Source organism: Adiantum capillus-veneris, chromosome 7, assembly GCF_014529385.1.
Source record: "Adiantum capillus-veneris isolate H3 chromosome 7, ASM1452938v2, whole genome shotgun sequence".
Lineage (NCBI taxonomy): Eukaryota > Viridiplantae > Streptophyta > Polypodiopsida > Polypodiales > Pteridaceae > Adiantum > Adiantum capillus-veneris.
Window position 1 is genome coordinate 68,884,013 of NC_140937.1, and position 15,675 is coordinate 68,899,687.

The window sequence follows — 15,675 nt, forward strand, 5'->3', positions numbered from 1 at the left end:
TTCTTGAGAAGCTTCCTATGCATGGGGGGTAAGATGCTTGAGTCAAAAAGAGAACCTACACACTTAATGAGGAAGTTGCTTAAGAAACTTCCTATGCATAAAAATCTCAAAGTTAGGGGAATTCTAAAAGAGCACATGGGACACATGTCATACTCTCACTAAGCTTAACCACATGGTGTGCTTGAATGCTATTGGTTGAGCTAAAGAGGGGAGGGGTCCAATGAGCTTCTACTTCCATCTAAAAAATATTTAGACATTTTCAATCTCTCTCTCTCTCTCTCTCTCTAAGGGGTAAGGAGGACACCTGTCAAAAGACTACCCATGTGCTTGACTGCATGCTGCATGTGATTGCCTAAGGGGAGAGGGGTCCAATGAGCTTGCAGCATGTAGAAAGCCCAAAGCAAGGAAGGGGGGTTCTAGGGGGATATACTCCACACACACACTCATTTGCAAGGCGATTCTCACTTGGTGAAAGTGGAGGAACACCACCTCCTTCTCCAAGCTTGTGAGAGTGAAAGCCTACACCAATACTCTTGGCTATGGAATGCAAATCCAACCAAGAGTCATGCTTCAATGCTTAAGCTTGCCATCTTCTCCATCTTCATTACTATGCTATTATGTATGCTAGCAAGAAGAGTAATGATAATTGAGGAACTATTTCTTTCTCCTATGGAATGTTTCTTCTTCCTCTTCCCTATCCTCATTCCCCACTAGCTCTCTCCACCTTCGAAGGTGTTTGAGGTCTTGGGACTGAGGCTTGAGATAGTTAATGCTTTCTACAACTTTATTTTATTCTTGTGATGCATGAAGCTTTCCATCTTCATTGCATCACGTAGGTCACAAGGAACACAAAGATTGTATTGTACCAAGTCTCTCTTGATGGGAGAAACTATAATACAAATGCCTATTGAAGGGGAGACTGGCTCCATATGAATCCGGTCCTCAACTATTGTCATGTTCTCTAAACTCTCTCTCTCTTGCAAAAGTATTGTTCATGCCAAGTTAACTAAGTAACATGTTTATGTTGCTACCATCAATTAAGTTCACCCGCTATTCTCACAAAGTAATCTCTCAAAAGTGCTTCACCTAATTTCCTAATTCTGCTACTCTCAAAGTTCATAGGCCATTTCCATTACACCTAAGGTCAAAGGACTTTTAACACTAACCTTTGGAGGTCTTTAATGAAGCTAACCCTAAGGTCTTTAAGCTCCAGTAGCTAGCCTTGCTCTTTGACAGACCATCTCTCATTTGGACCCCTTTACCATTGGACCCATGTTGAGATAGATCTCGTCTACTCTCCCACATTAAATGATGAGTTTAATATGAGAAAATCATTTGGGTTGGTTAGATATTAGATTTATGACATTGCCTCTCTCTTGAAATCATAGTCATCCTCAACTATGAGGTACAAGAGACAAAGCCTTAGTCATTAGTCAATGTTTCTTAGTGGGTAGAGGATCCCTTTTTATCGGACGACATCGCAATAAAAAGATAATCAGTCTTATAAGAAAAAAACATTGGTCATTTAAAAGAAATTTGTACATTTGCTTACTCTAACGTAGCATTGTAAGCATTGACAAGGTTCATACTATCCTTAAGCTGTACTCCTTGCATCCATCTAGAAACATCAAAAGGATAATTTTTGAACTTAATAAGATACCATTGGATAATCTTACCATGTCACAGTACCTTGTCTTCATGTTGAAGGATAGCTTCGGGTTGTAGCACCTTTTCTTGGTATTCAATTTCTGAGGGGTCTTCAATAATTGGTTCACTTGGTAGCTCTCCTTTGTAGGGCTTAAGTAGGCTTACATGAAAAGCATTGTGTATGAGCCAGTGATTGACACTTGAGTTGACAAGCCATCTCATTGATTGGCTTCAAGATTTGAAAAGGGCCATATTATCTTTTTGCTAGTTTAGCATAATACTTTTGATAGCCCGTAGGATTTTTGCATGTCGTGTACCTCAATCGAGCCTTGGAAACTTAAGTAAGACCCAATCATTTTCTTTAAATGTTAAGGCCCTTCTGTGCTTGTTAGTAGTAGCTTTTTGCCTTTGTTGAGAGATGGCTATAGCCTCCTTAATCTTTTGGAAATATTCTTGTAGGTCACAGCTATACTCATCGGCAACGAAGATCTTCCCAGTACTTTAAGTAGCAAGGGACTTTTAGGTCTTTCCTCTATAATTTTAAAAGGTGCTTTTCCCATAGAAGTATGGACAATATTATTGTACGCATACTCTACAAGGGGTAAGTACTTTTCCCATTGTGAGTATTGATCTACTTCTGTAACATAAGTCTCTAGTAGATCGAGTATCTCGTAAGATTGGCTATCTCACATTGGCCATTCGTTTGTGGATGATAGGCCGAAGAGAAATTCAATCTTATACCTAGATTTTGAAAGAGACCTTTCCAAAAATTACTGGTCATTCTAGGATCTCTATCTTACACGATGGATGTTGGTAATCCGTGGTGTTTGAAAATTTGAGATATGAAGAGAGTTGCCATTTGGTGTGCCTTAATAGTCTTTTTGACAGGAATAAAGCGTGCTTGCTTGCTAAACCTATCAACTATTGTCCATATTCCCGTATTCCCATGGATAGACTTGGGTAATCCAAAGATAAAATCCATGGATATATACTCTCCCATGGTGGATTATGGATTGGCAATGGCTGGAGTAATCCAAGCTACTTCCCTCTATCATACTTAGTCTTTTAGCATACCACACATTTTGGAACATACTCTTGTATGCCCACTTTCATGGTACGCCAATAGAAGTATGTCTCTACTCCTCAAAGAGTAGGTTGAATGACTCTGTGCCCCACATAGGGAGTAGCATGGGATTCATACATGACTTTCTCACAAAGGGAGTGGGTAACACATAGCCTATTTCCATAGAGAAGATAACCATCCTGCAAGGTGAATGGTTCTTCTTTCTTCCCCAAACAATGAAAGGGATAACATTATTTCTTTAAAATTAGGATCAGTAGCATACTCATCTATCATAGAAGGTAGACCATTGTGAGTTTCTATAGACACCGTATTAACTATTGGTTGTCATGAAAGTGCATTGGCCACTTGACTGTGCTTACTAGCAATGTGAGCAATATGAAAAATAAAATTGCCAAAGAAAATTTACCCACCTCATTTGTTTGTCCAAAAGCTTGGTTTGCATCATAAAGTACTTAAGACTTTGGTGATCGGTTTGCAAAATAAATGGAGTCCCCAATAGATTGTGCTTCCATGTGTCTAGGACATGTAGAACATCTAAAAGCTCTTTTTTGTATATGCCCAAGACTCGTTCATCGGTATTGAGCCTTCGGCTCTCATATGCTATGGCATGCCTTTTTTGAAGTAGTCCATGAGTACTTAACGTTATTTTTTGTTAAGTCATGTAATGGTCCTGCTATTTTTGAGAGAATTTTGCTATGAAGCATCTATAGTGTGCACACATACCAATAAAGCTTCTCAGCTCATGTAGATTCATTGGGTTAGGCCATGCTTTTATTACCTCAAACTTCAATGGATCCATACGGATACCATCTTGCGAGATAATATGACCTAAGTATTGAATCTCTTGAAGGAAAAAATTGCTTTTCTTTTGATTGATAAAAAGCTTGTTCTCCCTCAATGCTTGAAAAATCACCTGGAGATGTTGCTTTTGTTCCTCCAAGGACTTGGACTAGATGATGGTATCATCAAAGAACACTCCGGTGAATTTGCGGTAGGATCTGAAGATTTCTTCATTAAATGATTGAGCGTGGTTGGTACATTAGTCAAGCCAAAAGGCCTGACTAGATATTCATCAAGACCAAAAGTTGTATGAAACGCGGTCTGTAGGATATCTTCATTCACTATACTTATTTGATGATAGTCACTTTTAAGGTCAATCCTATTGAAGTAGGTAGAGCCTTATAGCTTATCAAACAAACCTTCTACCTGAGGTTGCGAGAAATGTTTTTTTGATATTGATATGGTTTAGTGCTCGATAGTCCACATTCATGCGGTATGTACCATCTTTCTTTTGCACTAAAAGGACTGGAGAACAAAAGGGAGAGGAGCTAGGCCTCACCATCCCTTTGTCTACCAATTCTTGTACTTGCCTCATGATCTCCTCTTGTTGAGCTTGGGAAAATCAATAAGGAGGCTTGTTAGGCGGTGAGCTTCCTGATAGGAGCTCAATTCGATGGTCATCATCCCCTCGTTTTGGAGGTAAGTCCATAGGGACATCATCGATGAACACATCTTGGAATCCATTTAGAAAATCAAACAAGTCAACTCTTCTTGATTCCTACCATTTACAGTTGATGAAACATTATGGCCGTTTAGGGACTCTTTGACAAATTACATGTACGCAGAAACTGATTTTTTCATTGACTTATCAAAAGAAGGAGGATTTACAAGCGGTATAGTACGACCAGACTCATTAGTATCTATATACATGCTCTTTTCCCTGTAGCTGAAATAGATTCTCCTTTCAGGGAACTTCATGTTGGCAGCCATGCGGTTGAACCATGGTGCCCCTAGGATAGCATTCTCATGTTGGAGAGGAGAGATAAAAAAGTCTTCTTTGTCGAGGTATCTTTGGACATGAAGCCTCAACTTCCCAATCAAGGGAGTAACGAAGGCTTGCTGTCCCTTGAAAGTTGTATTGGCAGTTACAGTATCTTCCCTCTCGAAAGCTTGAATGACAACATGGTGGCCAACTCCATTGATATGAAGTTGTGAGCATTAGGAAGAGGATGGGGTGTAGGAGGGCCTTTTTATTTTCCATGAGCTTATGGAGGTGCTTAGAACTTTGATGAATTGGTGTACGCCATGTGTGCAAGAATGGTGGGTGTGTAAGAGATGTGTAAGAGTGTTCAAAGGATGTTTTCCTCCAAAAAGGAGGTGAACAATTTTATGATTTTTGGCCTTCCATAACTCCCACATATGATCTCTAATTTGAGCAGAGATCATAGATATGCAATATTTGCATCGAGCTCTTTCCATAGATATGCTACATGATATGGATTTACCCACTAGATGTTAAATTCCATTTGGGGGGGAAACTTTGAATCCAAATAAACTAGCCGTTTTGGCTGTTTGAATTCAAAAGCTCTCCTTTGATTACTTTCTTAATAATAAAGATTTGACTTCCTTAAACTGCCAAATAAAGAGGCCCTCCTAGACTCCATTATCTTCCTAATGGTAGAGCCAGGGTCAAACAAGATGAAGGCATCATGCTCCCTTACCTTTCCCCAAGCATAGGAGAGAGGTAATCCTTTGCAATGAGCATCCTCTTTTGGAGCTTCGATAGTAGAAGCTCTAGGAGTCTCATTGCGGGCATTTCTCTTGGGGCAAGAACGATAGCCATGTCCTTGCTCCCTACACTGAAAACATTTGTGGTTCTTCTGAAAATCTTCAAGCTCTTCAGGAGAGAGTTTGTTTTTACCTTTGTAAACTTCCTTCTCCTTGGACCGATTGTTGTTGTTGTTGTTGTTGGAATTTCCTTCGGAAGAATTTTGGGCATTGGTTTTCCCCTTTGCATCACTTTTGTCTTTACTTTCCATGGGCTTGACATTCCTTCTAGTCCCTTGTTGAAAATTGATGTGCGAAGTAACCATAGTGTGGGGATTACTTCGGTGATAGAACTAAGCCGTTGGGAGTTGACATACTTGGCCATTTCCCGCACATAATGGTTGCTTTTTCTCCGTGACGTCTATCTTTTGAAATAGAGTAGCCTTGAGATGAAAATTCCCAAACTTGTCTACGTATTTGTGGATAGACTCATGGGATAGAAGCTTCAAACTCCGCCATTCCATAAGCACTTTGTCCTTTGCATCACTTGCAAGGAATTGCTTCATGATGGTAACTCGTAGAGTTTCCATGTCTTTGGGGCTTTGCCGTTGCCATGAAGTCTATCCCACCATTGACAAGCAGATTTCTGGAAGTGCATAGCTACATGGCATAGCTTGGAGGACTCTGTGAAGCCCTCGTCTCCAAAGGCCTCATCAAATTGCTAGATGAAGGTCAATACTTTGTCGGTAGCACCAAAGGTGCCATCATAGGTGAGAAAAGAGATAAAATTTCCTCCCTCTTTGAACTTCTTGAGCATTTGGGACCTTCGCCATGCAGGGTAAATTTTGTGATGTCCTCCCCTCTTGTATTCTCTAGGAGAATATCTATTGCTTTCATCGGAAGAGGAGGAAGGTGAAGAAGAGGGTGACCTCTTTCTTACCCTTTTTCTTCCTTTGTTTCCTCTCTTCCCTTTCGAAGTGACGAGGAGAAGGACTGTGGGTTGACCGTTTCCTCTTTGGAGGAGTTGGTGATCGTCTAGACCATTGTCTTCGTGGAGCCACATCTTCAGAGGAACTTAGGGATTTCCTTCTTTCTCGCTCGTTGGATTCCTCCTCTTGTATGGGAGAGAGTCTTCTTTTGGGGGTCTCATCAAAAGGCCTCCTAAGCTCTCTCTCCTCTTGAAGAGGAAGAGAAATCCCATAAGCATGAGTAATTTCAGCTTGCAAAGCAGGGTTGCACATAGCTTGTTGCAACCTAGTAACAAGATAATTGACAAACATGGGGGCATCATCATTAGCACCTTCATGTGCAAAATCAAAGTTATCATTGTTCATTCTACTCTCTTGGTTATTGTGAACCATGCTAATTATACTTATGTATAGAATGAATTTGCGCTTTGGTACCCTCAAAAACCTTAGTCGCTACTCTTTATTACCTTTGAAAATTATTTCTCAAGCAGCCACACCCGTGGTTTAAACACTGTTGATTGCAAAGACTAGTGGAGAGGGTCTACCATTGCTCAGTAGATTATGGTTCCTGTTGAGCTTGCTTGTAGCTCAATAATGGTTAAGACTAGCATATGCTATGTAGCACAATCCAAAGATGATTGTAAGGGACTTGTTCTTTGCAAAAAATCGCACGGACAAAAATTCTTCACAAAAGGAAGAAATTGCTTGGGTAGTGCCAAATGAGTCCGAATCAAATTTCTAAGCACACCGTGCTCTACGTGCTCACCTGAAGCATTACTCAACATATTGATGCTCACCAAAGCTCACCCAATTTGAAAAAAGTGAGAGGGTGGTGATAGCGTCACTGGCTACTATTCGCAAGAGAACACAACCTACTCTAATACTAATTGTTGGAATGGATGTCCACACAACTTGGAGAAGATGAAGAAGCTCAAGGCACACAATAGAGAGTGTATTACTTAGTGCACAAATAGAAAGATAAGTTAGCCATAGTGATGGACGTATGTATAATACACGAGAAAAAAATCTCCTAGTGAGGGAAAAGTGGCCTAACGATCCTAAGTGTGTTCACACACATCACTATCACATATGGTAACTAACACATGTGAGCTAGTTGACATGCTTACTTTCAACCAAGCTATTGTTTGGCATACACGTGCCTCTTGCATAGTCATACCTGCACCAATTATTTGTCTTATATGCAACTATGCAAGTCTTTTTGGAACTATGTCATAGTTACATCAATAACATATTCTTGATAGTTGGTGCACATGTGATGTAATGGAAATTGCCTATGAACTTTGAGAATAGCGGAATTAAAAGAATTAGAGTGAGCATTTTTGTGGGACTACTTTGAGAACATAGAGGGTGAACTTTATTTGCGGTAGCAACATAACCATAGTACTTAATTAACTTGGCATAAACAATACTTTTGTGTGTGTGTGTGTGTGTGTGTGTGTGTGTGTGTGTGTGTGAGAGAGAGAGAGAGAGTTTAGAGAACTGTACAACATTTGAGGACTGGATTTATGTGGAGCCGGTTTTCCCTCCAATAGGCTTTTGTATTATAGATTCTCCCATCAAGAGATTCTCCCATCAAGAGAAATTTGGTACAATACAATCTTTGTGTTCCTTGTGACCTAGGTGATGCAATGAATATGGAAAGCTTCATGCATCACGAGCATAACATAGACTTTGCAAAAAGCATTAACCATCCCCAGCCTCAATCCCAAGGCCTCAAACACCTTCAAAGCTGGAGAGAGCTAGTGGGGAATGAGGACAGGGAAGAGGAAAATGAAACATTCATAGGAGAAAGAAATAGTTCCTCACTTATCATCACTCTTCTTGCTTAGCATACATAATAGCATAGTAATGAAGATGGAGAAGATGGCAAGCTTAAGCATTGGAGCATGGCTCTTGGTTGTATTTGCATTCCATAGCCAAGAGTGTTGGTGTAGGCTTTCAACTTCTCTACAAGCTTGGAGAAGGAGATGGAGCTCTTGCACTTTGCACCTCACACAATGAGAGAGAGAGAGAGAGAGAGAGAGAGTTGGGGGGGGGGGGGGGGGGGGGGGGGGGGGAGTATACCCCTCAAGCTAGCCCCTCCTTGCTTTAGTCGACCCCTCTTCTAGCACTAGCCTGCACCTGATTGGACCTCCTCAAGCCCAGCCAATCACATGCTTAGTGCATATCAAGCAAGCATGATAGCCTTGGGACACCATTGTCCCCCTTTTCCCTTTGAGAGAGAGGACTTGATAAATGCATAAGCAATTCATTAAATTAATTAAATTATCATTGGACCCCTTGAGATGCCAACCAATAGGCTTTAGGCACACTATGGAGCAACATGAAGAGGAGCTTGACAAGTGTCCTACTTGCTTCCTTTGTTCCAAGCTTACCTTGTGTGAGGATGTGTGTGCTCTCTCTCTAGCTCCTGCAAAGAGGGCTCACCCCCTCATGAGTAGGAATGTGCTTTGACTTTTTGAACACCTTAACCCCTCAAACACTTTAGTCATGGATCACCTTAGCACCTTAGTCATTAAGCACCTCAAGCACCTTAGTCAGCTTCGGCCGGGTTCTCATCTCAAGCACAGCCCTAGCTTGCGTAAGGTCAAAGAAATTTTGACACTAACCTTTGGAGGTATTTAATAAAACTACCATTAAGGTCTTTAAGCTCCATTAGCTAGCCTTGCTCTTTGACAAACTCTCTCTCATTTGGACGCCTTTACCATTGTTGAGATAGATCTGTAAACACATGTCTATATTATAACCCTTGTTTCCGCCTATTCTTCCACATTAAATGATCAATTTAATATGAGAAAATCATTTGGGTTGGTTAGATATTAGATTTTGTGACACGTGACCATATCCTTAGCACTAGGGTTGTGTGAACATATACCACTTTAATGGTTACAAGTAACTTTTGTGTAAATTCTTGTTCTCACAAACCATAGAAAATCTCACCAAAACCTTTCAAGGATCTGTGCTCAAGACATGTGCGGAATCAAACAATTAAAAATAAATAATTTCATATATAATTAGTATTTTTCAAGAGCCCGTCTTTGAGGTACGGTCAAACAAAACTTGCTCAAAAGTTTTGATATAAGCCTTCAAAGCATAATGGAACTTTTTTGGAGACTATCAACTTGTTTAAGCCAATTTAGTGGCTTTTTGCTATTTTAAAAAAATCATGCGCATTTTTTGAGATAAATGATATACTAGAATGTTTCACCATGTGATAGGACCTCATTAATATCTTACGTTAATAATTTCACGAAAAATAGGTAGTCTTAAAGCAAATTCTATAGAATGCGGTGCTAAGCCAATTAAGTGGCTTAAACACAAACCTAGAGCTAGTCATTTGCAAAACATGATGTTCATGGTGAAATTATGTGCACAATGCACATAGTATGATCAGAGATAGAATGACAAACACACGAATGTCTTTGCCATGAAGGTTCACATACTTATTGCGCACTTATATGCTTACACACTATGAATACACATCAAGATGGGTCCACATTTTCTGTTGTTGGGGAGACTTTTAACATATCCTTCGTGATCAGAGCCAAAATCAGCACACTAGAATAAGGGGAGCTATGGCACATATGTCCTCTCAAATCTAACAATTATTCCCGTGCAATGGGTGCCATTGCTTGCATGACTCAAATCAATTTATCTTACAAAAGGACATGACAGATGCCTATAATCAGGTTGAATGTGTAAATGTACAATAGATCTAATGACCTTCTATTTGAAACAAAAGACAATGCATTGTCACCCTGTTTCAACTGAGGGGGCAAGCTTTTGCCACATACTTTTCCAACCAAGTGAAGAACCAGTACCGGGCATTCTATCATTATCACTGGTTGCTACGTATCGGTTGTCCCCAGCCTTTATGTGATGGAGAAATGTGCTCTTTTAGCCAATTGGCACATACCCTCGTTTGCCAGTGATGTCTCCCTTCGAGTTTCGGTCGCCTTCCGACGAAGTAACCTTCACATCTTGCTTTGCACAATGAAACTCTGCCCTCCCAGCTGGTCCAAAACCCACTTTACATATCCTTCCAATGATCATTCTAACTCTTTTTTCCCAAAAACAGTAGATCTCCAATTTACTGAAAGCTCTTTCAATTCTTCAATGACTAGCCCTGTAATAAGCAAGCCAGAGATCGTGGCCGAAAGTATCAACATGATGAAAACAGAGTTCCATCCTGTTTTAGAGATGTAACCAGTGATAAGAGGGCCAACCGCAGCACCTACTGATCCGGTCCCATCTATGATAGCAGTGACTGTTGCAAGAGCTTTGGAGCTACCTTTCAGAGACTCATGAGTACCAAGATCTGCGGCAACAGCCGTAGTTATCAAAGCGTAGGGCCCGTTCACACATATGCCAGCGAGGAACAGAAGTAATGCATTAAGCCAAAACATCTCACTTCCATACATGCGGTACAGTAAGAGCATGGGGAGTGCGGCATATGTGAAAGATGCAGCTACAATGGCCCTTGCATTCAACTTATCCGAAATATAGCCAGCTAGAATGCCACCGAGCGTTCCACCCACATCGAAAAGAGTCGAGAGATTTCCTGCTGTAGTGTCCGAGAGGTATTCCCCATTTATCTCTGCGCAGATGCAATGCACATATACATTAATATTTAATTTAATATACAAATAATGCACTCACACGCATGCACACACACATGCATACATGTATACATACGTATGTATCAGTACATATATACATACATACATACATGTATGTATGTATGAGTATATGAGTATCTATGCTAAAATGTGCACACCTTCATTTCTCGACTTTTTAACCTCTTTTAAGCCTTGAACTAGTTGCATTGGGAACAAGTAATTGGGCCAAATATTTTCTAAGAGTAGCATACCTGTGTGTTCGATGTAGTATGGCAACCAATAGAGGAATGTGTATGCCACCAGCTTTGCAAAGAAAAGACTGAATGCAAATTGAGCAACTCTGGGTATAGCCCAGGCCTGGAAGAAACCCACGGGAGAGTGCTCAGAATCCTCTTCATAATTTTCTAGTGACTTGCCACCCTTTCCCAACAGGGGTTGCTTTTTCCAATCCAACTTTGCTTTAGTCTTAACCTCCTTGGACTCCGGGTGGCCCCTCTCTTCATCGCCATCACTACTTGACGCGTACCCTTGCACGATGTCGTATGGCGAGGCTAAACCAACGATTTTTGGATCCACCACCAAAAACAAGAACATAACAATGCCCCCAGCAATCAACGCACACCCCGGGACTACGAAAGACCATCCCCATCCATACTTTAGAACAGAAGAAGCCATCAAAGTCCCCCATATGTTTCCAATCGATGTGTGTGCATTCCATACACCCATTATAAGCCCCCTCTTGCTCTTCCCAAACCAGTTTCCAATGATTGAGACAACAGAGGGCCACCCAGTGGCCTGCACGAAGCCGCCAAGAATCTGTACAATCAAAAAATAGCCAAGCCAGTGTACATTCCACCAGTACGCCAATCCGAAAAGACATACAATCATGCCGCTGCCCACCATTCCACCCGAAAGAAACCAACGGAGATCAAGGCGGTCACCAAGGTGCCCTGCTATATACATTCCAATAGAATATGAAGCCAGAAAGGCAACATCTACATCTCCTAGTAGAGCAGTCCCGGACGTGCCATCAAAAGGAGCCCATCCACTTTTCAAAGAAGGTCTGCTTTGGGTAAGATTCAATGGAAGTCTTCTTTGATACATCATGTTCAAAGGCCATGTAAGAGACGGGGAGCTGTTTGTTATGTACAGTGATGAATGCAACGAATCGCTGGAGGCAAGGACATTTTTGGCGACACTTGGGGGTTTTCTGGATGCATGTAGAAGGGCATATGCAACGAACGTCAGGAGTAAAACAGAGGCTCTGTATATTTGAGCTCGGGACTCTGTACTTTGAATTGTCGGGAAAAGCCTAAGGCCAGGCGGAATGCGGGTGAGCTTCAGGTTTTCCATGATTTTCAACAGGAGAAAGATATAGAGAGGTTCTTTGCTGCTGCAGTGGAATTCAACGGGAGATTTCGTGGGATGTCTACGACAAGCTTGGGTAGCTCAGAGAATGGATATGACCTGCCTGTTGAGATTCAAATTCGAAGAGCCCAAGGGACAGGAGACATTGTGAAGCAGAGGCCTTTGTTGTCGACAAGAAAGCAATTTTCCCACGTGTGCAGTTCTGCTGGTTGACGAGTTGTCGATGATGCTGATCTGCGCCGAACCCTGGCTACCCACCAGCAGGTAGCCTTCGTGTACGCTGCAAGCAAAGCGCTCACAATGTGAAGAAGCAGAGCAGGCCAAAAATGCAGGGTGCAGAGCTCTCATTCATAACAAGAAATTGCCCAACAGCCACCATCAACAGGGAGAGCTTATTTTTAACGGGCAAGATTACAAGCTTGGAAAGGAAGAAACCATAATCCTGTGCTTCCTTCAGAGCGGCCGATGAGAAGAAAATATTGAATGCAATTTCTGTAGAACCAGGCACCTGGAAAGAGGAAAGAGCAAAAAATCCCACTACCTATCTGTGAAGCGAAAAGCGGAAATGGGCGACGGGGAAAAGCGTGACGATTGGATTATTGGGCTTCTGTACACACACGCACACACACAGAGAGAGAGAGAGACAGAGAGAGAGAGAGAGAGAGAGAGAGAGAGAGAGAGACAAAGAAAAGAACAGAGCAGAGTCAGCAGAGAGGAAGAAGAGAGAGAGGGGGTCAGGCGGAGAGAGCCACACACAGCACTCTCATGGCCTCCCATCTTCCCGGGGGTCCTAGGAACCGCGATTCGAATCCAAAAGTATATTCTACTGATGTGGAGAAAAGATGGCGCCTCCCTCTTGTTCAAAAGGTTTCCAAATAGTATAAATCCCCATTTTTCTCTCCTCCTCCATTGGAATATACTCCCAATATCCGTTGATCCCTTCCTTGCTTGTGTAAACTACCTCCCCCCTCATCGTAGAGGCCAACGTGCATACACAAACATCCAAATTACTTGTGGGCTTTAATGATTGATCTCTTCAATGTTGCTTGTCTATTTCCACTTCTTCTCACCTGGCGTTGTCAAATGAGAAGAAACACTAAGGGTGGTTACAGACTGCCAAATCGTTTGCGCCCCCTATTTTGTGTAGAATGGGCAAGAGAGAGGTTTACAGATTAGGCTATGGTCATGCGAAGCTTAGTTTTTTTAAAGACCAGTCGATCAACTTTGACAGACGACACCTTTCCATAGCTTAGTTTCTTGTAAGAACAGTCGATCAACTTTGACAGATGACACCTTTCCATAGCTTTTCATTAGCTTCTTAGCGTAACTATGTCTAAAAAGGTATAGTTACAAAATTATGCCTTTTCTCTACTGGGAACCTCCAGCTTTCTCTCTCTTTTTTGCGCCTTGCTCTTCCTCTCTCTACCCGTTGCAGCCAGTGCACGCTCTTTGCACATGTCCGAAGTTGTCGAGGCTTAGAGATATCTAAGCCTCGCGTGACCACACCCTTAGCCACCCGTTGAACGGTTAATTTTTAAAAGCGAAGCTATTTGGCAGCAAGGGGATGTGGCCTATTGGTTCATGCACTAGGTCGATAGTGGGCATGTCTGGGGTTCTAGGGTTCAAACATATGGCACATCATTTTGTATTTGGACGAGGGGTTGAGGCCGTCCAAAGTTTTGGCAGTTCTTCTTTTAAAGAGCCTATCAACCTTCGCCACCTGGTGGCCACGTCAATGCACGTCCTTGCCTTTACGCAATGGTGAAGCTCTTTTGGCAATGTCTAAATGCCCTAATAGTGCTAACCTCATGGTATGTATTGTCTAATCATGCAGTGTAGTTTTAAGTATTTTTGGCACACCATGAGGTTAGCACTATTTGAAGGTGGTAAATTTTAAAAAATGGAAAAAATGCCACATAATGTAAGAAAGTCCCGCTCTTCTCGTCTGCACTCAAATAATCAGGTACTACTTCTTACACCATATTTGGCAAGCAAGGAACCGCCGCGTGTTTGAGGGGGATCTAGCTGTGGGTGGCAAGCTTTTGTGAAATCATGCAAGAGAGCAGAGTAATGATCCACATGATCGGGGGCAAACAAGCCTCAGAGGACAGGTCTAGAACAATACATAACATCTTGTAATAAGTAAAGCCGAGGAGTAAGAGTGGTTTCTCTGCCAAGCAGATAACTTGTAATCGTTTGACCCTCAAGGCTCTGTCTGAGCTTGAGGATTGGTGTATATTTCTCTGGATATTTCTGTTCTTAATACTATCCACTCACAATTGTGAGTTTTGTAAAAAAAAAAAAAAAGATGCCACGTTTTTGGCCTTGAATTGGCAAAGTGAAGGGGATCGGGGAGCACCACAGACAGAGAGTGAGAGAGAGAGAAGGAGACACACACTATGTGGGTGGGGAGACTCAAAAGAGTGAGCAGCCCCCTATACACTTATGCTATGTATAAGGTATACAAGTCAGTGGGCGCCCAGACTCTGGGCGGCCGGGCAAGGCACAGGCGCCTATACCCCAACAACCTCCCACTTAAAGGCGACTGTGCCTTTAAGCAAGGGAACCTAGTCTAAAGACTAAAAAAGGTGAGAGAAAACCGCTCTCAACCGATGCCCACTGGCTGGCTGTGATCGTGTGCATCCGACTGTCCTACTCCCGTGTAAGTCCATACACCACCAGACGTACCGCACACGTACTGCAAGTATGTACACAATACCTGCATATCTCCCTCGTGCACTATGCCATCATCAGTCAAAAAACGACTGACAACCCCAACTACATATGCTCCCACTGTAGCTGCGATATCCGGTCTCAAGATCAGCATCTCATACATGAGACCACCGAATGCCGATGCAATGCTAGCGGGCCCTGCTAGCTCTACGGAGCATGCATCAACATATATGTCCCTGGCAATAGGCATCTTTGACTGACAAGGCGTGTCAGCCACATGCATCTCCTGACTGTCCGCAAAAGACGCATCAACCTGTCGTGCAACCTCAGAGCAAACCAGCTGCTCTAGGTGTCTGCTGGAAGACATATCCTGCACAACTATATCCCCATGCTCACTGTCGAGCATAGAAAGGAATGACTGCATAATCGCTGACATCTCAGCCTCCTCTACAATCATCCACTGCAAACATGACCACTCAATCTGTTGTGACTCACTAGAGCTCTCATGCTCTAACTCCGTATGCATAGACTCTTGCACAACGTTCTCGTGTCGTGACTCACTAGAGCAAGACCGCTCTACCTGTCTATCCTGCATAGAAGTATCTCGCACAACTGACTCTCTGCTTTGCTCAGTCACTAGCAAAGCATGCATGTCTGACTCTGTCACCTCTCTGTGTGACTGCTCAAGTCGTGCCCCAACTGTGTGCACAACGAGCTCACTACTCTGCACTCCATGCAAAGCATCCTG

At 42.3% G+C, this 15,675-nt stretch overlaps 1 protein-coding gene across 1 annotated transcript; it reads right to left on the reverse strand.

The window, feature by feature from the left end:
- Positions 1–9,831: 9,831 nt before the first annotated feature.
- Positions 9,832–13,073, reverse strand: LOC147454011 (putative glycerol-3-phosphate transporter 5). Its single transcript, XM_086516025.1, has 2 exons — positions 11,138–13,073; positions 9,832–10,864 (listed from the first exon to the last, which is right to left on the reverse strand). Exons 1-2 carry the CDS (start codon positions 12,237–12,239, stop codon positions 10,317–10,319), a joined length of 1,650 nt encoding a protein of 549 aa, XP_086372151.1. The 5' UTR covers positions 12,240–13,073; the 3' UTR covers positions 9,832–10,316.
- Between the last annotated feature and the right edge of the window lie 2,602 nt (positions 13,074–15,675).

Excerpts from the sequence above, each read along its gene's own strand:
- LOC147454011 (XM_086516025.1), bottom strand. The coding sequence starts at position 12,239 with ATGGAAAACCTGAAGCTCACCCGCATTCCGCCTGGCCTTAGGCTTTTC. Across the intron at positions 10,865-11,137 it reads ATACTACATCGAACACACAG|AGATAAATGGGGAATACCTC; the intron begins GTATGCTACTCT and ends GCATCTGCGCAG.